The sequence below is a fragment of the Staurois parvus genome, unplaced genomic scaffold, assembly GCF_062004578.1.
Source record: "Staurois parvus isolate SC_StPar_1 unplaced genomic scaffold, SC_StPar_1.0 ptg000836l, whole genome shotgun sequence".
NCBI lineage: Eukaryota > Metazoa > Chordata > Amphibia > Anura > Ranidae > Staurois > Staurois parvus.
Window position 1 is genome coordinate 464,708 of NW_028318632.1, and position 25,780 is coordinate 490,487.

Sequence of the window (25,780 nt, forward strand, 5' to 3'; positions counted from 1 at the left end):
CCATCTTGGAACCTGGCTTCCTAAAGCCACAGGCTGGTTATTTATTATTGTTTTACCATATGACTTATTAAAGACACACCTCCATACAAGGTGTATTATTTCTATCACAAAACTACACAGCGCCTGGCTCCTGTTCATACCTAACACATTTTCACACATGCTTTTGGGAGACTTCAGATGTGTTTTTGCAAAATTTATCAGGGATGTTTTTCTTCATAAGAAAAAAATTCCATCTTGCCACTCTACCTCATACATATGAAGAATACGGGAGATTGTTGTCATATGTTCCACACAGCCAGTACTTGCCAGATATTCCTGCAGCTCCTCAAATGTTGCTGTAGGCCTCTTGGCAGCCTCCCAGACCAGTTTTCTTCCCGCCTTTTCATCAATTTTGGAGGGACAACCAGTTCTTGGTAATGTCACTGTAACGCCATATTTTCTCCATTTGATGATGACTGTCTTCACTATGTTCCATGGTACATCTAATGACTTAGAAATTCTTTTGTACCCTTCTCCTGACTGATACATTTTAACAAGGAGATCCCTCTGATGCTTTGGAAGCTCTCTGCAGACCATGGCTTTTGCTGTAGGATGCAACTAAGAAAATGTCAGGAAAGACTTACTAGAACAATTTAACTTTATTTGGGGTTAATCGGAGGTACTTTAAATTATGGCAGGTGTATACTAACTCCTATTTATCATGATTTTGAATGTGATTGCTTAATTCTGAACACAGCTACATCCCCAGTTATAAGAAGATGTGCACGCTTATGCAACCACATTATTTTATTTTTTTATGTTTACTTCCCTCCTACAAGATTTCAGTATAGGTCACATTAAAAGGTGGAACTCTGTGAATGAATGACCCCTGCATGGCAGCGCTCTAGTCAAAAAGTGACAGCTTGCATGGGGAACTTCTCCCCGTACGGCTGTCAAGGGGGGGGGGGAATCACGGTTAAAGCATATGTCACCCCAACATTTCATATTCCTGATATACAGGTGAAACTCGGAAAATTGGAATATCATGCAAAAGTTCATTTATTTCAGTAATGCAACTTAAAAGGTGAAACTAATATATACGATAGACTCATTACATGCAAAGCAAGATAGTTCAAGCCGTGATTTGTCATAATTGTAATGATTATAGCTTACAGCTCATGAAAACCCCAAATCCACAATCTCAGAAAATTAGAATATTACACGCAATCAATAAAACAAGGATTGTACATAGAACAATATCGGACCTCTGAAAAGTATAAGCATGCATATGTACTCAGTACTTGGTTTGGGCCCCTTTTGCAGCAATTACTGCCTCAATGCAGCGTGGCATGGAAGCTATCAGCCTGTGGCACTGCTGAGGTGTTATGGAAGACCAGGATGCTTCAATAGTGGCCTTCAGCTCTTCTGCATTGTTTGGTCTCATGTCTCTCATCTTTCTCTTTTCAATGCCCCTTAGATTCTCTATGGGGTTCAGGTCAGGTGAGTTAGCAGGCCAATCAAGCACAGTAATCCCACAGTCATTGAACCAGGTTTTGGTGCTTTTGGCAGTGTGGCCAGGTGCCAAGTCCTGCTGGAAAATAAAGTCAGCATCCCCATAAAGCTCATCTGCGGAAGGAAGCATGAAGTGCTCCAAAATCTCCTGGTAGACGGCTGCGTTGACCCTGGACTTAATGAAGCACAGTGGACCTGTTGGTGATATGGCTCCCCAAATCAACACAGAATTTTCCCTTCCACATAACTTTCTATTAATGTGCTTTGATACAGCACTTTGGGCGCATCCAACTTCTTTTGCAATTACCTTTTGAGGCTTTCCCTCCTTATGGAGGGTGTCAATGATGGTTTTCTGCACAACTGTCAGGTCAGCAGTCTTTCCCATGATTGTGATTCCTACTAAACCAGGCTGAGAGATCATTTAAAGGCTCAGGAACCCTTTGCAGGTGTTATGGCTTAATTAGCTGATTAGAGTGGGAGACTTTGAGCCTAGAATATTGCACCTTTTCACAATATTCTAATTTTCTGAGATTGTGGATTTGGGGTTTTCATGAGCTGTAAGCCATAATCATCACAATTATGACAAATCACGGCTTGAACTATCTTGCATTGCATGTAATGAGTCTATCTCATATATTAGTTTTACCTTTTAAGTTGCAGTCCTGAAATAAATGAACTTTTGCACGATATTCTAATTTTTCGAGTTTCACCTGTATGCCTGCTGTACCATGTACTTGTATGAAAAAGTATCCTGTTCTCTTTGTATTGCTTCCTTTGCGTGAAATCCTTGGTGTTCCTACCAGGCCTTCTGCTTTTCTGTTTAAAAAAAACCGACCGCACTAAGCTGAAGAGCAGAGCGTGGTCGGTTCTTTAGCTATGCTGGGAACTCAGCCTGCTCTCCTTCAATGATCAGACTTGTCCTGATATGTACCCCTGAACCTTTCCTGAGTGAGAGACTATTCCCCCATGTCTATATGTGGTCTGCTGAGGAAAATATGCCAGTTTTTCATCCTGGGAATGTGCACCGCAGGGATTGCTGGAAAAATGACCCTCTGTACAGGAAAGAGTCTACCCTCCTTGGCACAGCAAACACTCCTGGTGCCCCACTGCTGACTGGCATAGTTTAGGTAAACTCAGACCATTCAGAGAAGCAATGACATTATACTTGCTCCTAACTCCAGGATGTTAAAAAAAAAGGTTTACATTCTTCCTCAGACCAACAGCACGGAACAGAGGGTCCAGAAACTCTGCCCCATTCAAGAAGGCTGTTGTCCATCTTGACAATATTCCAATGTTATGGGGAAAACAACGTGGCCACTGACATTGCTGGAATCCATCATGACAGAATAAGGTTCAAGGATGTACCTGAAGCACCTTAAAACTAACTGAAGCTGCTCAAAATGTTGTTTTTCCAAGGTGTCTGAATAATATTGAACAAATAGAAGTTTCAAATGGCAGATACCACAAACTCCAGCTCTCACACAGAGAGCTCTCCAAGGCGTACTAGTGCTGGGACTGATGTTGGGGAATCTGACTCTGCAGCTTCAAGGTCTAAAGCATGAGTGGCACATTGTCAAAGTCAAGGAGGCCTGCTTTTGCAGCAATAGATCATCCAATTATTTTTAATTGGAATAGCTTGGAGAAGAGGAAGACTATGAACAGGTGTGAGGAACTTTGTGAACACATTTGGGTCAAAGCAAGGCCCAAGAAAGAGGCACAAACTAATAAAGAATGCATAAGAGAAACAATATCTGACTTGATAGTTACCATCTGAAAATTCTGCGGATGTTGAAGTCCAAGACAGGTCTAAAGCCTCCTATGGGTTTTAGAACAGTAAAAGGTCTTAATAAAAACCTGGTAACCGTTCAGTTGGGAGAATGGGAACACAACCCCCATAGGCAACAATTCCAGAATGGCTGAAAGGGGTAAGCCTGACATTGCTGAGACACTGAAAGAGGCAAAAGCAAGAATTAGGGCAGAGAACGGAGGTGGAAATCTATTTTGCAACCTTTAAATACTACCTCCCTCACCTATGTGACAGCTATGCAAGTTTCTCTAAACTTCACGAAAACCTTCAGGCATTCTCCCACCTCAGTTGGAAGTGGTGTTTTCAAACCTTCATTGTTAAGCAGATTCATCCTCGGGCATGGATTCTTTGGTTTGCTAAATACTATTAGAACTCCCAGAGTCTGAGGAGCAGGAAGACAACTTGTGGGTCTATGGACTGGAACCCGACTTGGAAGAAACGAGCAATCAGAAGTGTGTCAATCTAAGCAACTCCTTATTTCTGCTGAGCTGCGATGAGTAAGCACTCCTATTTGCTGTCTCCATTTTTTTTTACGTTCAAGGACTTTTATTTATTTTCATCAAATACAAGGAAAAAAAATAAAAATTTGGTGCTCTGCCCAAAAGAGACTGAGTGTGAAAATGGACCCATGGTCCCACAGCACATATACAGTACATGAGCTTCTTACAATATTAAAAAAAAAAAAAAAATCATAAGGGTATCCTTCCTCAGCTATGCAACAGCTATGTGAGCTTCTCTAAACGTCATGAAAATCTTCAGGCGTTCTTCCACCTCAGATGGAAATGGTGTTGTAAAACATTAATTTAGCAAACCTCAGGTATGGATTCCTTGGTTTGCTAAATATTATTAGTAGGACGAGGGATTCCCAGAGGTAATTCATTCAACAATGCTAGTTGAGGCTGTTGAAAGATAGAAATATTGGTTACACGACTGAGCAAGGAAGACACCCTGTTCCAGAAGCCCCTAATTCTCAGACACTCCACCATACATGAAGCATAGAGCCCCACATCAAATACCCCATAAAACACATGGGAGAGGAATTTGGATGCATCCTAGCAAGGCAAGTGGGGACCAAATTCTATTGAGTCAGAACCTTAAGATCAGTTTCTATCAAGGAGACCTTTAGAATCCCCTTGAAGGAGGCTTGTGCTCGGGAATACCAGGATTCCGTCTCGAGATCGAAAACAAGGTCCCTCTCCCAAGCCAACATGTATAGTTACTTTTGAGGGCAGGTAAGCAATAGCTCATGCATCGGAGATACCACCCCCTGAGCCCTTATCTCTGGTACACCATTTTTCATAGGATTTTAAGGAAGGGGGGATCAGACAAATGGGGTTAAAGAGAATATAGAAAATGGGAAATTTGATAAAAATGAAACTGTTCAGTCAGGGGCATCTCCAGATTACCTGTGCAATGAGAAAGAATAAAAAGTCCTCTGTGGGTGAAAGTGTCCAATGCAATAGAGCCCCTTATCAGTCCACCATTTAAATGCCTTGATTTCCATACCCGACAAGAGGTTGGGATTGTTAAACAAATGGGCAAGGGGAGTCAAATCCGATTACACAATCGAGTAATTACATTCAAACGGTCCCAAAGTACAAATGAGTGAGACAATGTCGGTGCCATAATTGGGGATATTTCTTTAGGTGTGCACTACAGAAAATAATCAGTAGTGAAGGGGCTTATAGCCTGCCTCTTCATACAGATCCAATCTGTTTTTTCATGCCTGAAATACACTACCGAAAGTTGTGTCAGTTGAGCTGACCTCTAGTAATTCCAGATGTTAGGAACACCAAGCCTGCCCTGGGCTCTAGGTGTGAACAGAGTAATCTTTGCTAGCCTATGGCCCCGTTTACCCCAAATATTACTACTGACCTTGGATTGAAAGTGTAGGAGATCTAACCTATGCATAATATCCCTGATGAGTGCCCCTTGCATCCCCAATGGGGTCAGAATGACCACCCTGTAATTTGTTTTTGGCATGAGGTTGAGAATAGAAGACCCCTAACGAGCAAAGAAAATGTGGACCAAATCCCACAGAATTAAAGGTCTTCTGCATATAACAATAGTCCCACCTGGTGGACATCTCCATCCCATCGAGACTGCAGAAGTGAAATAATCTCTACAGTTTAGGAAAAGAAAAAAAAAGTACAAATGGACTTTAAAGACACAAAAGCTACATATACATATTGGTAAACTCACATACTTTATTTTGCCAAAATATCACAAAAAACATTGTTCGTTTAAAAAATCATTATACAATGTCCCTACAGGCAATGTCCCACAGCCCACCATATTGTATGGAACAAAACCAGTGATAAGGAATACTGAAACCACCAGGAATGACCTATGGTGGTGGGGGGTGGGTGTGAGAGACATTCAGCTGCTAGAAGAATGGCCCAACATGTTTCACGACAACAATTGCTTCTTCAGGCGCTTAATAGTAATATCGAAAAAAGATATGCGTATTTAAATATACAGAGTATATTGTTGTATGATTTTTTCATATTTACATTATGTATCTAAGACTTACATACAACGTTATTATGCACCATACAGCGGTAGACCCCCTAGTCACAGAGGGCAGACCTTTGTGTTCCCATGGAGCGAGGAGCCATCCATATTTACATTATGTATCTGTTTATTTAAATATGCATATCTTTTTTAGAATGTCTGTGGGACATTGCCTGCGGGGACATTGTATAACGATTTTTTAACTGAACAATGTTTTTTGTCAAAATAAAGTAGAAGTTATTTTACCAACATGTATTTGTAGCTTTTGTGCCTTTAAAGTCCATTTGTATTTCCTTTTTTTTCTTTTCCTAGTCTGACTAATCAGGACGTGGCACTAGTTTATAATTCTTTTGGGAGTGACCAGATACCAGGAGTGCACTCCAATCTTCCTTTTTTGCTAATCTCTACGGCTTGTTTTATTTGATATGGCCCCTGCCTACCCAGGATGAACCCTACCTGGTCCTTATGTATGTAACAGCCAAAAAGAAAGTCTATCAGCGAGGACCTTAATAAAAAGTTTGAGGCCATTATTAATCAGGGAAATGGGTTGGTAGTTACTTTCCTCCCCAGGGTCCTTGTTGGGCTTAGGGACAACTATAATGTTTGAAAAAGCACCAAAGGGGGGTCCCGTCCCAGAGTGCATTAAAGAAATGTTCCATGTGAGAACCAAGATATCCTGGAACTTGCAATAGTAAAGCCATCCGGTCTAGGGGCCGACCCCATCTCTGTATGCTTGAGCACCATTAAAATCTCCTGCTCTGTAAAGCGTGCTTCTAAATGATTTCTATACTCAAATAATAAGGTAGGAAGCAAAAGACCCTCTAGATATCCAGCACACACCTCAGGGTCCTCCCCCGCCATAGCTTTATAGAGAGAGGAGTAAAAGTTCCTTAAGACCTCTAATACCATGTGAGGATTTTGGGAGTAAGAGCCATCTGAACAATGTATTTTCGGGATAGTAAAGCTACGGATTTTGGGGTTTAACCTGTGGGCCAACATGGAGTTAATCCGATCCCTATGTGTATAGAATTTTGTAGACCCTGTGGTAAGTATCAAGTTACTATTATTATTATACAGGATTTACATAGCGCCAACAGTTTGCTCAGTGCTTTACAATATAACAGGAGGCAATAACGCAACAATACAGTTCAATACAAGAGGGTTAGGAGGGCCCTGCTCCTTGGAGCTTACAATCTAAGAGGGAGGGTCTAGTGGTACAAAAGGTAGTAACTGTAGGGGATGAATTGGTAGGTGGAGTAGAAGATTTCATAATTAGCTGGGGATAGGATAGGCTTCCCTGAAGATATAGGTTTTCAGAGATTGCCTAAAAGTGAGCAGAGTAGGCAAAAGTCTGATAAATTGGGGTAGAGAGTTCCAGACGATGGGGGAAGCTCTGGAGAAGTCCTGGAGAAGAGCATGGGAGGAGGAGACGAGGGAGCTAGAGAGCAGGAGGACGTGCAAGGAGAGGATGCTTGGGTGATAGTTGGAGATAAGATTGGAGATGTAATTTGGGGCAGAGTTATACATGGCTTTATATGTTATTGTTAATGTTTTGAATTTTATGGGAAGGCAGTGGAGGGATTGGCAGAGAGGGGTGGCAGATACGGAACGGTTAGTAAGGTGGATGAGTCTGGCAGCAGCATTCATGATAGATGGAAGAGGGGATAGCCTGCGATGAGGTAGGCCAATGAGGAAGGAGTTACAATAGACAAGGCGAGAGATAACAAGGGAGTTAATAAGTTGCTTAGTAGTTTCCGAGGTTAAAAATGGGCGTATCTTGGAGATGTTGTGGAGGTGAAGTCTACATGATTTGGACAGAGATTGGATTTGGGGCTGAAAGGACAGATTGGAGTCTAGGATTACACCTAGTACCGTGGCATGAGGGGAGGGACTGATGTTTGTATTATTGGTCTTGATGGAGAAGTCAGAGGAGGGGGCACGGGCTGGAGGGAATACTAAGAGCTCAGTTTTGGAAAGATTGAGTTTGAGGAAGTGGAGTGACATCCATGTCGATATGTCACTTAGTAGGTTAGTAATGCAAGCAGAGACTGAAGGGGTGAGGTGAAGAGTAGAAAGATAGATTTGTGTGTCATCAGCATGGAGATGGTACTTGAAGCCATGGGAATTTATCAAGTGACCAAGGGAGGAGGTGTAGATGGAGAAGAGAAGGGGTCCAAGGACAGAACCTTGAGGGACCCCTACAGAAAGAGGGAGTAGAGAGGAGGAGACAGAGTTATTGGTAACGCTGAAGGAGCACTGCAATAGGTAGGAGAACCAGGAGAGAGCAGAGTCTCGCAGGCCAAGAGAGTGGAGTCTTTTGAGTAGGATAGGTGTTTGAAGACGAGGCGACTGTGAAGGTGATGAGATTGTGATCAGGAGAGAGGAAAGGAGGCATTTGTAAGGTTGTAGGGAGTACAAATACGGGAGAAAACACGGTCTAATGTATTCCCATCAGAGTGAGTGAAGGACTGTGTCCATTGCGTTAAGGCAAAAGATGAGGTTAGGTTGAAGAGTTGGGATGTAGCCGGGTTGTTGACATTAATGGGGATGCTAAAATCTCCAAGAATGATAGTGGGTATTTCAGACGAGAGAAAGTTGGGTAGTCAGGCAGAGACGTCATCAAGAAAGAGGGACTCCGGTCCAGGAGGTCAGTAGATCACTGCAATCCTCAGAGAAATTGGAGAAAACAGGCGAATGCAGTGAGTCTCAAAAGAAGTAAAGGATAGAGAAGGAGGGTTATGGAGGACTTAAAAGGTGCTCAGTGGGGATAGAAAGAAGCCAACTCCACCACCTTTCTGACCACTGGGTCTGGGTGAGTGGGTCCAGAGAAGGCCTCCATAGGAAAGTGCTGCAGGAGAAGCAGAATCTGCTGCTTGAAGCCAGGTTTCTGTAACTGCTAGTAGGTTAAGGAAGTGGGAGACAAAAAGGTCATGGACAGAGGTGAGCTATTACAAACAGAGCAGGCATTCCAGAGCACACATGAAAAAGGGAGGGTGGTTTTTAGGAGCATGGGGATTGAGATTAGATTAAGCGGATTGCGGCTATTCCCAGAGGAAAGAGGGTGCCTGGTGTGGAGGTGAGATAGCGGAGGTCCAGCGTTTGGGGAGATATCCCCAGAGGTTAGGAGAAGGAGGATGAGGAAAGTAAGGTGGGAGTGGGATGTATATGAGTGCACATGCCTTCCTGTCCTGATGTTTGGGTCAGCAGGTGAGTAAAGTATTAGCGAGATGAGGGTGAGATGTATAAGCTTTGGGGTGGAGCAGAGGGGTAAAGAAATTAGATTTTGGGAACACAGGATAGTAATATGAAAAGGAGTAGAGGTGGCATATTAAAAAAAGGTACAGGGAGTGGGACTCAGACTTGTAGGAAATGTTTACCAGGGTGTTTGCTTGCAGTCCACCCAGCGTGCAGTAAAATTCTTTGTTGTTGTTAAATCTTCCTGCTGCTTGAGTTAAACGACTAGACGAAGGGTAGGCAACCTGCAGCTCTCTAGCTGTTGTGGAACTACATTTCCCATGAGGCATTGCAACATTACAAAACTGACAGTTACCGCTATGACTTGCAGAGGAATGATGGAACTTGTAGTCCTGCAACAGCTGAGGACAAAAAAATGGAAACATGATTTGGAGGTGTGAAAGTGACAAAATATTTTGTGTTGAAAGCAGAAGTGGTGTAACATTCTTTTGCTTCTGCTGTGTGATAAGACGCCCAGCTAACAGGTGAAAGTCTCACTTTCGTCATTAAGTGTGTGTGCTGCTAGTAATATGGAGTCATGTCGGAGCTTACGGAGTTTTAAGCAAATTGTTGGTGCCCGCTTAGCTAGTGCCTTTGTGACTCAAGTTGCCGATTTATGTGCTGCGTGTCAAGGTACAATCTCAAAAGGTTATTATGGCATATACAGTTTCCGGGAAAATGTTATCCTTATCAGACAAGTGGGGTCAACTGATAGAAAGAAACAAAAAGGACATTTTGCAGGGTTGTGACCCAGAATAAAAAAACTGCTGCAAAAGTGACTGCAAAGCTGAATTCACAGAGTCTCATGGGACTGAATTAAGATCTGCAGCCACTTTTGTCGCAGTTCCTTCCTTATTCCGGGTCACGATCCTGCGCAATTTGTCCCTCCCCCGCTGCATGGATCCTTTGTGGCTCCCTTGCAGCTGACAGCTTCTCCCCACCCACTGACTTCAGGGTGCTGCAAGTGAGCCATGGGGCGATTTAATTGTAAAACTAGAAACTCCTCCCCCAGCTGCTCCAACCCCCATACTGCTCCACCACCTCAGGGATTCCCTGGTACCCCCTTCCTGCAGAACTGCTGGCTGGTTTCCCCTCCTCCCACCGGCTGCAGCGGTGATCAAAGCAGTGTTCAGAAGGTAGGGGAGCTGGTAACATGTCTTAAAAATATTAAAGGGAACATTAAAAAAAAAACAAAAAAAAAACAACACACATGGTGAGGCCTTGTTCAGCCGGAGCATACTACAGTGTATGCCCATGCGAGGCTGTGTTTACCCACACGGGGATGCATAGGTATTCCATGCATCCCCATGCTTGCAGTTCCATTCAAGTCAATTGGGAAGCAGCGACTGAATGGACACAGCCGCTGCTCTCAACTTGACATTATTTGGGTTCATGTCCCTGAACTTACACTATTTACATAAAGGGTTGTGCACCCGCACCCATATTGGAAGCAGCTGCTGCATCCCAGTTGACATGAATGGGACTACCTGCACAGGGATCCATGGAACACCTGTGCATCCCCATGCTCATAAACATGGTCTTCACACGGTTGTACACTTTAGTACTCTCCATATGAACAAGGGCTTAGTAGGAATTTAACAGGAATTTTGTAAGTTATGTTGTGTTTATGTGTGGGAATAAAGATTTTAGTGTATCTTTAGTGAAAACAGTGATTTCATAAACATTTGCGCAACTATTGCAGGACCTACAGTTGCAAGAAAAAGTATGTGAACCCCTTGTGATTACGTGGAGTTTTGCATGAATTGGGCATAAAATGTGCTCTGAACATCATCTAAGTCACAACAATAGAAGAACACAGTCTGCTGAACATAATACTACACAAACAGTAGATGTTACCATGGTTTAATTGCACATAACATGTAAACATTTACAGTGCAGGGAGGAAAAATTATGTGAACCTTTGGACTTAACTGCTTGACCCTCCTTTGGCAGCAATAACCTCAACCAAACATTTCCTGTAGTTGCAGATCAGACCTGCACAACGATCTGGAGTAATTTTGGACCACTCCTCTTCACAAAACTGTTTCAGTGTAGCAATATTCTTGGAATGTCTGGTGTGAATCGCTCTCTTAAGGTCATGCCACAGCATTTCAATCGGGTTGAGGTCAGGACTCTGACTGGGCCACTCCAGAAGGTGTATTCTGTGCTGTTGCAGCCATTGTTTTGTTGAATTACTTGTATGCTTTGGGTCATTGTCCTGTTGCATCACCCATCCTCTGTGGAGCTTCAGTTGGCGGACAGATGGTCATACGTTTTCCTGCAAAATGTCTTGATAAACTCTGGAATTCATTTTCCCATCAATGACAACAATCCGTCCAGGCCCTGAGGCAGCAAAGCAGCCCCAAACCATGATGCTCCCTCTGCCATGTTTTACAGTGGAGATGAGGTTTTGATGTTGGTGTGCTGTGCCTTTTTTTCTCCACACAGTGTTGTGTGTTCTTCCCAAACAACTCAATCTTGGTTTCATCTGTCCACAGTATATTTTGCCAGTAGTGCTGTGGAACATCCAGGTGCTCTTTTGCAAACTTCAAACGTGCTGTAATATTCTTTTTGGACAGCAATGGCTTCCTCCGTGGTGTCCTCCCATGTACTCCATTCTTGTTTAATGTTTTCCTTATTGTAGATGTGTCAACAAAAATGTTAGCATGTGCCAGAGATTTCTGTAGGTCTTTAGCTGACACTCTGGGATTCTCCTTTACCTCAAGCAGCATTCTGCGCTGTGCTCTTGCAGTCATTTTTACTGGACGACCACGCCTAGGGAGAGTAGCAACAGTGCTAAACTTTCTCCATTTGTAGACAGTCTGTCTTGCCGTGGACACATGAACATCAAGGCTTTTGGAGATACTTTTGTAACCCTTTCCAGCTTCATGCAAGTCAACAATTCTTGATCGTAAGTCTTCTGAGAGCTCTTTTCTGCGAGGCATGGTTCACATCAGACAGTACTTCTTGAAACCAGTAACAACACCCAAAACAGGTGTGTGTTTTTTAAGGGCAGGACAGCTGTCAGCAACACATCCAATATCATCACACTGATTGGAGTCAAGGTTGGCTCACTACTGGCTCCAATTAGCTCTGGGAGAAGTCATTAAGCTAGGGCCTCACATACGTTTTCCTCCCTGCACTGTAAATGTTTACATGTTATGTGCAATTAAACCATGGCAACATCTAATGTTTGTGTAGTATTATGTTCAGCAGACTGTGTTCTTCTATTGTTGTGACGCAGATGACGTTCAGAGCACATTTTATGCCCAATTCATGCAAAACTCCACATAATCCCAAGGGGTTCACATACTTTTTCTTGCAACTGTACATTACTCTTCTACTTCATGTGCCCAAAAGTGCACCAGGTCTTTTACAATCCTAGCAAAATCTCTGGAAAACCATGCCCAGTCTGCACTGTGGTGCACCAAGCACACTGCATGTTTGTATCAAGCAATGGTGCCCAACTTATGATCTTGAACACAGGTCCACTGATTTCATAAAACTGCCCCTGAATTAAAGTATTTCTGTGGCACACCCCCTCAAAATTAAACATAGGCTTTATTTGTTACAGTTAAAAAAACTCCATACTCAGTCCTAACACTTGCGTGTTTTTGCCCAGTACTGGCCTTAGCTAACTGGGATCTTCATATACATTGCATTTAAAAACTCTGCAACCAATCTTAGTTCAACAGATCAGGTGTAGGATAATCAACAAATTAATCTAGATCCAAACAACGTCTATGTATAAACCAAAACGAGGCAAAACAAGATAAAAATACAATGTAAAAAAATATGACAGAATGCAAATGCAAAGGAGAGGCATGGTGAACACTATATAAAGTATTTTAAAAACTGACTTCTCTCCCATCGCTGATTAAGTCCCTGTGGTATACGAGTTTCCAATTTATGTGCTGTAAAAACAACTGTATGGGTCTGCAGTAAGAGGCTCTACAGGGCAGAGAAGGATGTAGAAGTGCTATTCCCTGAATGCAAGATCTTTAACGCGGTTGTAAACCTCAGACATCAAATATGAACAAAGCATATCCCTCTATAGTGTGTGCCTATCTCAATCTAGAGTACTAAGTGTTATTTCTGTCCACTGCCTCGTTTCTCTGCTATAAGCACAAGTCACTTCTGGAGAGTTTTCCTGTCATCAAGAGAAAAATGGTGACAGGGAGGGCACAGTCTGATTGACAGTCTCAGCTCTGTTCCTGTGTGAAGGTATGTGTATGTCCCTTCCCTCCAATCAGCTCTCAGAGCTTCCCTCACTTTTGTAACTTCATCTTCCCACCCACTGCTTTTTAGAGCTGAAAGAGTGTATATTCTTCATTTTGAATGGATGTAGGGGACAGACAGCTGTAGATAGGTACAACTTAGGTTGCTTTCACAATGATTTGTATTTCTTCTGCTTTTGAGTTAAAAAATAGTGGAAGAAAAACGCGTGACCACGAATTGCTATGGAATTCTTTACACGTATCCTTTGCGGGTCTGATGAATTTTTTAAAATCTTGCTTGCTGCATTTTGTACGGTTAAAAAAAAAGCGCACCACCCCATTGAAGTCAATGGAAAACATGGCAAAAACACAAATGCACCCACATGGCGTTTTTGAGTCACATGTCCTGTAAAAAAAAAAAAACTAAAAAAAAAAAATCACAGTAAAAAAAAAAACTGTGTGAAAGTAGCCCTATGTAGGGGAACTTGTTTTATCTCTGCGTATTACCTGAGGCTAACCACTTCACTAGGTATATGTGAGGTTTTAAAACCACTTTAAGGAATCTTTGTATTTTCTCTATTGCCTGTTTTTTCCCCTGATGAAGGGGGAGTGCTGAGCCCCCAAAACATGCTGGCTGTTACAAAATAAAAAACTCCTTTCAAAAGGTCTATACAAGGTGGTGTGGTGCTCCCATCCGTTCATATCTTCACTGAATGCAAGCACTGGGAGAGGAAACTGCTCAGTGGTGCTGTTACTGAAAGAAACAGCAGGGAAAGTAGCCAAAAGATTCCGTTAGTGCATTCATGTACGCCCTTCCTAAAAGATGCATCATCAAACTACCGCTAAAAAAGGAGGAAGCGGGAAGTTTAAAAAACAGTGACTGGGCATAAGCAGCTGACAGAGTCTCAGAAAAAGTACACACTGAGATGCGAATAAAATGGAGGGTTCTCCATCGTGGTCAGATTGCAAATTGCATAAAAGTACAAGCAAACCAAGCAGTAAAGAAAAATAGTAACCCCTTTACAAAATGGGCAGACAGCTACAGCTGCTTATAAACAAAATACTACAAGCAGCCTTAGTTGGGAGTATGAAGTAAGGACACAAAGTGAATCTTCAGAGACAGGAAAAGGAACACTTGCTTTGTTCTGGGCTTGACCTGAAAGTGGAGTTCTGTGCAAACTGGACACAGACAGGTAGTTACTGACAACTTAAAGAACGAGATAACATCAGTATACTAAAGGAATTGGTAAATCTGTGCTTCCTGGCTAACTGGAGAAAGATTCCAAGAATTTTGGGCAGCCACCGCGAGAACACCAATATACTAAGTTATTTTGGAAAACCTGTGCTCCTTAGCTGACTGGAGGATTTTACTATTGGATCAAATCTACCTGCACCAATTGATCACTGAAAATCTTCCAAACAAACAGAAAACCAGCAGAGAAACCAACCTTAATGTGGAAGACCTTCAATTTTCCATAGCCTAGTGTCCATTTCTCCTATATTAAGAAGTATAACCTTAGGTTTCTCAATATCAAGCGTTGTCCCTCAACAGATGGAAGAGAAAATAACCTGTTTAGGTTAATATAGGACAACAGACTTTCAATGAAAACAATACGCTTTCTAGATAGTAACTGACTACTTCGCAATTGTCATTTAGCCAGGATTCTGACTGCCCCATCTAATGCGTTCGCTAGACGTTGGACGTTGCTGGAGTGTTCTTCCGCATAGTAGATTTGTAACATGTGATACATGCAAAATAAAACAAACACTCACCCCTCATATACCTGAAATCCAGTAAAAATGTGTTTCTACCCTAACAATAACTATTAGGACCAGTGTTGACAGACTTATTAGCTTCAAACAGGTATTGAGTTCCCATACAAGTCTATAAACAAACAAACTGCAGGTCAGAAACACTTGTTAGTGCATTCTGAATGATGTCAAATTGACGATATTGATATGAGCCAAAACCCCACAAACACAGGCTCTTGCAATAATTTAGCTAATAAAATAATACACAGTACTGTCAACCTCAGAAGAATGCAAAACATCCACACCCAGATTTAAAATGTTACAAATAGTAATATTCAAGCAAGCGCTATTAAAATATGTAAATGAATAAAGCAATATGATAGAGCAGCTTGCAAAAGGAACAAAAACCTCTAAATCCTTAAAAATAACTCTATCAAAATTACAGCGCTTAAAAATACCAATTGGCAATATACAGTGATACGTGAAACAGCGCTATCAAGGAGCGCAATAAAGTGAAACTAGTGCGTCGTCCTATATGGACGAAAACCAGTGACACAAACGCACAGTATAAACGTATGATAGTCCACATTAATTATTCCTTTAGATAAGTGCTTATATCATCCAGTGTGTGCAGGATAATTAGTAGCTCCCTCACAGATAAATATGGTGCTTGTGACTCCTTGTGGATAAGGAAAAAAGAGGTGTGCTTGCACTCACCGGACGCACAACCAAATTATGCATATAATAGTATTTCTGTAAGGTACTAGTGGTCATCTAGTTACCGATGGGGATATGGTACTTCTCAGGTACTCGCTACACCCTTAACTGGACTTCAGACCTCTCCACAGGACCCTCACAGCAAAAAGGATAGCTCCTCGGTGTAAACTCCACAGCAATAAAATAACGTTGGATCTCCACCGTAAAGCAGCTCCAGAAATAAGCCAAGAAAAAAAAGCTAATATAGTGTAGTATTTTTTATTTTTGTTGTTCGAGCCAATAAAAAAGCATATGGTTCAATAGCTGTCAAAAACGTATAACATTATTGTAGCCAATAAAAACAGCATACAGGTCAATAGCTGTCAAAACATAAATCAGGCTTATTCCAGCATGCAAGTGAAAGCCAGCATAAATATAAATGTGTATATATGCTAAAAAAATGGTCAGCCTTTCATGTTAAATAGTATCTGAAAGTACTTTCAAAAATGTGTATTGTAGATCAGATATGGCTGCCAGCCCAGCACATGGACCTGGCAGCGTAGAACGAGCTCGCCGCGTTGACGTCACATGCTGCCAGGTCCTTGATAGCGCGGTTTCACGTATCACTGTATATTGCCAATTGATATTTTTAGCGCTGCAATTTTGATATAGATTTAAAATGTTATTGCTGCACAAAAAAAGAGAAATTTGTAATAAATTGTAAAATGTTACAGAATACAAAAATATGATGTTGAAAAGTCCAAGGTAGGTAATGGGCAAGTGAAGGAGAATGGTTTTCTTCATGTACACTAATATCAATGAATCAACTGAGCCATGACTGAGGTCCATCTTCATGAGATATGGTTTCAGCGTTATCCCCTTGCGTAGATTACATTTATTTTATTTTAAGAGGAGGCAATTTAATTGCAGTTTTCCGTACTTGTTCTGAAATGTCTGTCCCAAGAGGAGCTCTGCAGTGAAAAGAAAACAGTCTTAGTCCTTCTAATTGACACAGTGGCTGTGGGATACACTTAAACAACACAAACTATATCCAGGCAATGGTGGGAAATCTATTTATGAACTGTAGCCAGACAGAGGGACAGAACAGTGATGTCCTGGTTGAGGTGAAAAGTCAAAACTACCTCTGGTAGGGAGGAAGTTCTGCAGTGCAACTCTACATAAAGTGTACATGCAACATATTTATTTATTTCAGGTACTTATATAGCACTGTCAATTTACGCAGTGCTTTACACATATATATTGAACAGTCACATCAGTCCCTAACCCTCAAGGGGTGGTGTACAATCTAAGGTCCCTAACTCACATTCATACATACACATATTAGGGCCAATTTAGACAGGATCCAAATAACCTACCAGCATGTCTTTGGAGTGCGGGAGGAAACCGGAGCACCCGGAGGAAACTCACGCAAGCACAGGGAGAACATGTAAACTCCATGCAGGAGGCGCCATGGTCGGGAATCAAACCAATGACCCATTTACTGCAAGGCAGACGTGCTAACCACTAAGCCACTGTGTTGTGCTGCATATACACAAAACCTGTGCTTCTATAAATACCTCATGAGGATATCAGAAATATTTATAGTCCATGTAACAGTTCATCACCAACGTGTAATAAAGTGCAGCATTCCGTATCCTTTGATAAAAACATGCAAAATGTCCCTCAAATGGAAGTAAACATTGGCTATTCACCTTCCAAAATTGAACACTGAGCTAATCAGTAAGGCCTAACAATGTTTGTCCCGCTCAGGGGTTAATTTTTAGATAAGATGACACGACTCTCCAAACATGCTTGCCTGGAGTAAACTACCATACATAGAAAGCAAGAGCAAACCACTGGTGCTCTCTGTTTTCTGTTTGTAAAATTTTGTACCACTCATAAATGTAAAACACTTACAGTAACAGGCACTAAACCAGTGCCTATGAGAGCACTCAATAACATGCCAGTACACAAGATTCAAGATGAAAGATGGCCACGGGTTGGCATAACGGACATGGCTCCACCCCCCTGTACGAGTTGCATCCTAGGATGCGACTCTCTCAGAAGGACTTTCTCAGCAGGAGAAAAGCCGACAGGTCTACCTGCACTTAAGAGTAATGCTCACCGCCTCCATGGCAACCAGAATGCACAAAAGTCGCACTAAAACATCAAAGACAGAGGAAAGATGGAAGACTCAACAGTGACCCTGGAACTTCAACAAAGAGCTCCAGAAGACACTGGGGACATGGAAAATCTCAAAAATACAATACAAAAAATACATAAAAATGTATTTAAAAAATATATTAATAACCCCGTATATACTCTAATCAAGTCAATCTTGCAGCCACCTTCGGAAAACTGGCCCAAAATAGTAAAAAACAAACAAACATTTTTTTTAAATTTAGCTGTGTGTTTCTTGTTAATACCATAACCTACCACCAAAGAACAACCCAAAATAAATTTCCCAGTTCTTGACGATCGCAGCAATACCATATACGTGTATGTTATTTGTTGTTTGTACCGGTACTACAGCCCAGAAACAATAGTGCCAGTTTTGTTTTTTTCTTACCTAAAACACACTAACACTAACAGACACTGAAAAATAAAAAATCCTGACCTTTGACCCTGACCCAAACACTAATTCTGGCACTGAACTAGATCAAATCTTGATTTGGGTATTTTTTCTTTATTTTTTAATATTCATGTATAATTTTTTTTTTTTTTTTTTTTACAAACAGTTTTTTTTTTCCTTCTCTGCAAGGAGATAGACACAGAGAGGAAAAAAAACCAAGGGGGGCAGGCTTCACAGCGATTGATCACTGTGATAGCCAATCAGAGGCTATCAGAGCAATGTGTCTGGGGTCCCGATCATTAGAACGGGTCCCGGGGCACCCGGTCACACCCCGGTCTTTGTGCTGAGTGTGCGCTGTGTGGTGCGCTCCCAGCACACAGACAGGTACGCAAATATGCGGCCCCATGGAAAAAAACCCAGTTCTGTGAGGCTGCATATTTGTGTTATGTCGGCATGAAAGGGTTAATCATAAATGTAATAAAAATTTGTGAAAAATGGATCACATTTAATATCAATGCAAATAGAATCTAATCAAAAAACAGAGGGGAGGAAATAGAAAAAAAATTATATTGATTATAAAGATGAATTAAGTAAATTAATTAAGAGAGGGGAGATGCAGAAGGATTTAAGTAATGTGCTTCCTTTTTATTTAAAATATTTTGCATGTAGAATACCTATTTTTTTTTATTTCTTACCAAAAATACATAAGAAGAGGGGCCACCTGGTAGGCCAAAAGTGAATGGAATAGACTGAGTACATGCTTAGGATGATTTATAGTCTTCTACAGCCTTTAGTCTTTACTATTTTATAATATTTTTTTTTTCACTTGTTGGGACTTATTTCTTCACTTCTTGGGACTTTTTTTTTTTTATTTATATCAATTGATATATGTCACGGTTTTATAATTGGTCACTTTGATTTTAGATTTGCTTTGGAATGTATTTCACCTTTAATTAAGGTAATACGGATACATAAGGTTTATTAATATTCTTTCACTTTAATATTATTTATGATTTGATAATATGGTATTTTAGTATTTACAGTGCTAAACCATTTGTTCAAAATAATTTTTTCAGCTCATTTTTCTATCGGGTGTTAGCAGCTACTTCATCCCTTGTGAGGATATTTGGCAGCGCAGGAGTCCACCCCCATTTAAAGGATTTCTTTCTAATTACTGATAGATTTCAGCAGGTGCTTTGGATTTCCATGCCTTTTTGTATCTCCCTTTATGTGTTCAATACTTTTTCCCCTGTGTCATTCCATTTTATTACACATAACTTAACCACTTGCCCTCCTGAGGATTTACCCCCATTCCTGACCGAGCCTCTTTTTGCTATACAGGACTGCACTACTTCAACTGGTAATTGCGCGGTCATGCAATGCTGTACCCAAACGAAATTTATGTCCTTTTTTTAACACAAATAGAAATTTCTTTTGGTGGTATCTCATCATCTGTGCACATTTTATTTTTCACGCTATAAACAAAAAAAAGACCAAAAATTTTGAAAAAAAAACCTATTACTTTCGGCTATAAAAAAAATATATAGTAAACTCAAAGTTGGTCATGAATTTAGGCCAAAATGTATTCCGCTACATGTCTCTGGTAAAAAAGAAATCCTATTAAGTGTATATTGATTGCTTTGTGTGAAAGTTATAGTGTCTACAAACTATGGTATAGATACTGCAATTTACACAATTTTTTGCTATACAGCGCTGCACTAGTTTAACTGACAATTGCACTTTCATGCAATACTGTACCTAAATGAAATTTATGTCCTTTTTTTCACAGAAAGAGAACGTTCTTTCAATGGTATTTGATCATATGTGCGCTTTTTATTTTTCACGCTATAAACAAAAAAACCCGAAAAAAAACAAAAAAACAAACAAACAATATTTTCTCATTTCTGTCATAAAAAAAATCCAAAAAACTAATATTGTCATAAATTTAGGCCAAAAATGTATTCTGCCAAATGTTTTTGGTTAAAAAATCCCAATAAATGTATATTGATTGCTTTGTGTGAAAGTTATAGCATCTACAAACTATGGTATAGATAATGGAATTTACACAGCTTTTACTTTCTGCCTATCACATTTCTTCAGGTGCTAAAATACCAGGACAGTACAAACACCCCCAAATGACCCCTTTTCGGAAAGTAGACACCCTAAGTTATATGCTGAGAGGCATATTGAGTCCATGGAAGATTTATTTTTTTTCCCACAAGTTTTTGGAGAATGCCAAAAACATTTTTTTTTTTTTACACCAAAGTTGTCACTTAAATGATATATTGCTCATACAAGCCATGGAAATACACCCCAAAATACAATCTGCTACTTCTACCGAGTATGTGGATACCACGTGTGAGACTTTTTGGGAGCCTAGTCACATGCAGGAGCCTGAAATCTAATGACCACTTTGAAAGCCTGAAGGTGCGTAACTTCCTCATTTCACTTCCTCACTACCTATCACAGTTTCGGAGGCCCTGAAACACCAGGATAGCACCAAACCCCCCCAAATGACCCCTTTTTGGAAAGTAGGCACCCCAAGGAATTTAAAAAGAGGCATGGTGAGTATTTTGCAGATCTAATTTTTTCTCACACGGTTTTGAAAAAAGAAAAAAAAGAAAAAATGTTTTTGTTTTCTTTCTTCATTTTCCAAAAACTTGTGGCAACAAACGGGATCTGCAAAATACTCACCATGCTTACTAAATTTCTTGGGGTGTCTATTTTCCAAAAAGGGGTCATTTGGGGGGGTTTGGTCCTGGCATTTCAGGGCCTCCAAAACTGTGATAGGTAGTCAGGAAGTGTAATGAGGAAATAAAGCCCTTTAAAAGCCTGAAGGTGTTTATTGGATTTTGGGGTCCTGTACTTGCCTAGACTGCCAAAATGTCTCTCACATGTGGTACCCCCAATACTCAGGAGAAGAAGCAGAATGTATTTTGAGGAGTAATTCCACATATATGGCATGTGTGAGCAATAAATAATTTAATTGACAATTTTATGTAAAAAAAAAATTTTTTTTTTGTCATTTCTCAAAAACTTTTGGTAAAAAAATTAATTCTTCTATTGACTCAACATGCCTCTCAGCAAACAGTTTGGGGTGCCTACTTTCCAAAAAGGGGTTATTTTGGGGGTTGGGGCATTTTATGCACAGCATTAGAAGTTTATGCCAAGCATCTAACTACCTGAAGACCAAGCCTTTTCTGACACTTTTTGTTCACATGAAAAATAACCAGTATTTTTTGCTACGAAATTACTTTAACCACCTCCCGCCCGCCATATAGTACATGACGTACATATAGTAATATGATGTCCTCCCATTCTAACCACGCATGCGCGGCTCCAGGAGCGTGCAGCACGGTGAGCGGCAGTGCGCTGTGTCCCTCGGACGCAGCGGATCACCGATCAACGGAAAGAGCCGAAGATGTCGGCTCGGTCATGTGATCAGCTGTGCCCAATCACAGCTGATCGCATGTAAATAGAGAAATGTCGGTTATCGGCATTCCTCTCCTCACGAGCTGTTACGCTGACAGCTCGAGAGGAGAGTAGAGCCGGTAATCGGCATCCCTCAGAGGGGACATGGGCACTGATCATCAGGGCACTGATGATCAGTGTGCCCTGATGATCTATGTAGCCCCAGCAGTGCCACCTGTCAGTGTCCATCAGTGCCAGCTGTCAGTGCTCATCCATGCCACCTGCCAGTGCCCATCAGTGCCACATCAATGCCACATTTCAGTGCCTACCAGTGCACATCAATGCCACATATCAGTGCCCATCTGAGCTTCCTTTCAGTGTCACCCATCAGTGCCAGTCAGTGCCACCTATCAGTGCTGCCAATCAGTGCCACCTATCAGTGCCAGTCAGTGCCACCTATCAGTGTGCATCAGTGATGCCCATCAGTGCCATATATAAGTGATGCCTTTCAATGCCAATCAGTGATGCCTGTCAATGCCCATCAGTGCCACCTACCAGTGCCTCCTCATCAGTGCCACCTATCAGTGTCCATCAGTGCAGCCTATCAGTGACTATCACTGCAGCCTCATTAGCGCACATCAGTGAAGGAGAAAAATCACTTATTTACAAAATTTTAAAACAAAAACTAAGAAAAAACATTATTTTCCCCAAAATTTTCTGTAGTTTTTGGCTTAAGAAAAAAATAAAAAACCCAGAGGTGATTAAATACCACGAAAATAAAGCTCTGTCACAAAAAAAATAAAAAAAGGATAACAATGTAATATGGGTACAGTGTTGCATGACTGCGCAATTATCATTCAAAATGCAACAGCGCTGAAAGCTGGAAATTGGCCTGGGCAGGAAGGGGGCATAAGTGCCCTGTAGGCTAGTGGTTAAACCCCCAAACATATGTTTTTTAAAGCAGACACCCTATTGAATAAAATGGTGGGTGCTGCAATTTTTTATGGCACAGTACTCACGCAGCAATTTTTCAAACGCAAATGAAAAAAAACAAAAAAAAACACAAAACACTTTTTTTACTTTTAATGAATAGAAACACAATATATTGGCCAGTTATTTTGTAAGATATAAAAGATGATGGTATGCCAAGTAAATAGATACCAAACATGACATGCTTTAAAACTGTGCACGCCCTGTGCAATGGCAACAAACTGCATACATTTTTAATATCCATAGGCAAAGCTTTAAAAGCCTTTACAAGATACCATTTTAGATTTACAGAGGCGGTCTAGTGCTAGAATTACTGCACTTAATGTGATGTTCGTGGCAATACCTCACATGCATGATGCAACCGCTGTTTACATACTGGCAGTACTGGTAAGTAATTTGATTTTTTTTCATTATATTTACACTGTCCCTTACATTTTTTTTATCACTTTTAATGCCATCACAGGGAATACAAATATCACTCAAAGGCCAGTGATATACCAGTATGTCGCTGGTCCCTGTTGGGTGTATATGCTATGTTCTTTTTTTTTTTATGCAGCCTGTGGGCTGAATGAAATAAAGACAAGAAATCTCTGCCAGAAAAAAGTGTGTGGATTTAAGGATTGGGCCATAGCACCTTCTGGATACAAAGGGCCGTGATGATCTCTTCCTGGAATATTTGGAAGGATCCACATCATCCAGTTGCTTTATAAATTACAAAAGCATTATATATAGCCAATTGAAATAAATAGACACCTTTTTGTACCAGTGTTGAGCTTTCCGGGAAATTACATACGGATTTATCATTTGGTCGTTAGAGTCCACCCCTCCTATGCTAAAGTTATAGTCGTGGACACAGAGGGGTTTCTCAACAACGCCAGATACCGTGTTAATTTGGACTGTTGCATCTGGGTGAATGGAAGACAGGACAAAAAAACACCCCGTTTGTCCTTTCACTTCACTGCGAGCAATTCATCATCCCTCAATCTGGCTCTCCCCCTTTCTAAGTCGGGTATTTACAAGTAGTTGGGGGAAGCCCCAGCGATTCAGGTCGCATGGTGCCACATGAGCCAATTCCAAGATTGTACAAATGTCTAAATAGTGGCAAGTCCCAAACTATCTTGCCACTGCTCCCCATGTAGTCTTGGCAGTCAGGGGGGCTCTACTTCGCTGTCTCTTCCCTCAAACCCTAAATTTGTACATATAGCCTGTGGCCCTCTCACAGAGCTTATACAATTTGACCCATATCTGGCACGCTTGCTGGGGATGTACTGTTTGAATGCAAGGCGGCCAGTACAGTGAATGAGGAACTCCAAGCAGATGTTTTGCTGTGGAGTATACAAATCTGCAAATTTCTCAGTGAGGTGGTTTATGAGGGGCTGAATTTTGTACAGCCTGTCATGTTCAGGGTCACCCCGGGGATTACAGAGTGTGTTATCACTGAAATGCATGAAACGCATTATCGGCTCATATCTATGCCTGGTCATGGCAGCAGAGAACACGGGCATATGACCGCAACTCATTCTTTTTTGTAATGCCCATGTTGAGGGTTAGGCACAAAAAAGTTTTAAACTCGGAAACGGTAATGGGTTTTCATGTGAATGGTCTGGCAAGGTTTGAATTTGGGTTTGTGGTGATATATTGTTGAGCGTTAAAATTGCTTTGGCCCACAATCAAATTGTACAAATCTTCTGTCAAAAACAGCTCCATAAAATCAAGGAGTTAAATTTGCGGTTTCCACCTGAATTCTGAGTTGGGCAGTGGATGGGGGGGGGGGGGGGGGGGGGAGTACGGGTGCTGCAGAATCTGTAGGCTGCCAATCAAGATCTGCAAGCACGTCCAGAAGGACACTAGGGGTTCTACAGGCCTGTGTGCGAATTCTTGGTGGCTGCAGGACACTAACTGTGCTCGCCACCGCACCAGCTTGTACTGCACTTATGGGACTCGCCCCGTCACCAAGTGATAATGCAGTGCTGGTATAAAAAAAAAGACCAAAAAAGTAGTGCGGCACTAGTACTGGCCCTCTGCTGCATATGAGACAAGTCATGCTATCCTAGCACTTCAGCTCCATTGGGCCAGGTACGCCTGATCTTAACAGGGACCTCTTCTCCATCGTTCGAGCTACCTGTCAGGGTGCCGCTGCGGTCTACAGGTTCGTATTCTGAGGCTGATTGTTTCAGGGAGTCTTCCCCTTTGCTCTCACCTGACATGCTCAGAATCCAGTAGGCCTCTTTACTAGTGTACCTTTCATTGGACATTTTGGACTCTAAATTTACAGGTACCTAGTGCAACTCACGAGAAAAAGAGCACCTGGCTGTCAGGGACTTCTTGAACAGCTACAGAAAAAAAAAAAAAAAATACCGGCAAGTGCTGACAGAGATCAGGCCTGATTCTGTGATCACTGCGGTTTTGTGTGCAATGTATTACAGGTGACAGTGATCAGAAATTATACTGAGACTGCACTTCTTGTTATGGGTGGGGGGGGAGCATTGGGGCTAAACGCTAGTGCTGGCAGCGAACGGGGATGATCCTGCTAGCACTGCATTTTTTGGGAACACTAATACTAAGGGGGAACTGGTATAGTTTTGTTCGTGATCAATATACTGATCAGTACAAGCACTCTAATAATAATAACGGTGATCAGCGACCTATAGCATGAGTACGATGGTGTGCGGGCAATCTAACGTTGCTGACAGGGATGCTAACTGAACCTGACACTATCTGATGTCACTAGTGGCACCAATACAGTGATCACTGAAAAATACTGTACACTGATACTGAACTAATGGCACTGGCAGGGGGCAATCAAAGGGTTAAATGGGGCAATCAAGGGGTTAAAATGTCTCTATCGTGTGGGTGCAGTGTGCTGCTTTTACTCACGTGTGATGTCTTTCTTCTCTCTCTGAAACAAAATGGTTCCAGAGAGAGAAGAACCAACTAGATCCTGTGTCTGTATTTACAAACAGGCACAGCTCTGCATCTCCATTCGCTGTAGGAGATCGGCAGAGTCCCGGCCAAAATCGCTGGCCGAGACCTGCTGACATACACCTCCTACAACGAATGATAGCGGGGGTCAGCGGGGGAGGGCACGCGCATAAG

General features: G+C 41.5%; 1 protein-coding gene across 2 annotated transcripts in view; it reads right to left on the bottom strand.

Annotated features, from left to right (window-relative positions):
• Positions 1-12,588: 12,588 nt before the first annotated feature.
• OSGEPL1 (O-sialoglycoprotein endopeptidase like 1) overlaps positions 12,589-25,780 on the bottom strand; it is a 102,095-nt gene continuing 88,903 nt past the window's right edge. For both annotated transcript variants that reach the window (XM_089655358.1, XM_089655359.1), the window contains exon 8: positions 12,589-16,682. In XM_089655358.1, the coding sequence (XP_089511484.1) occupies positions 16,607-16,682 (76 nt within the window). In that variant the 3' untranslated portion in view covers positions 12,589-16,606. The remainder of the gene's footprint in view (positions 16,683-25,780) is intronic.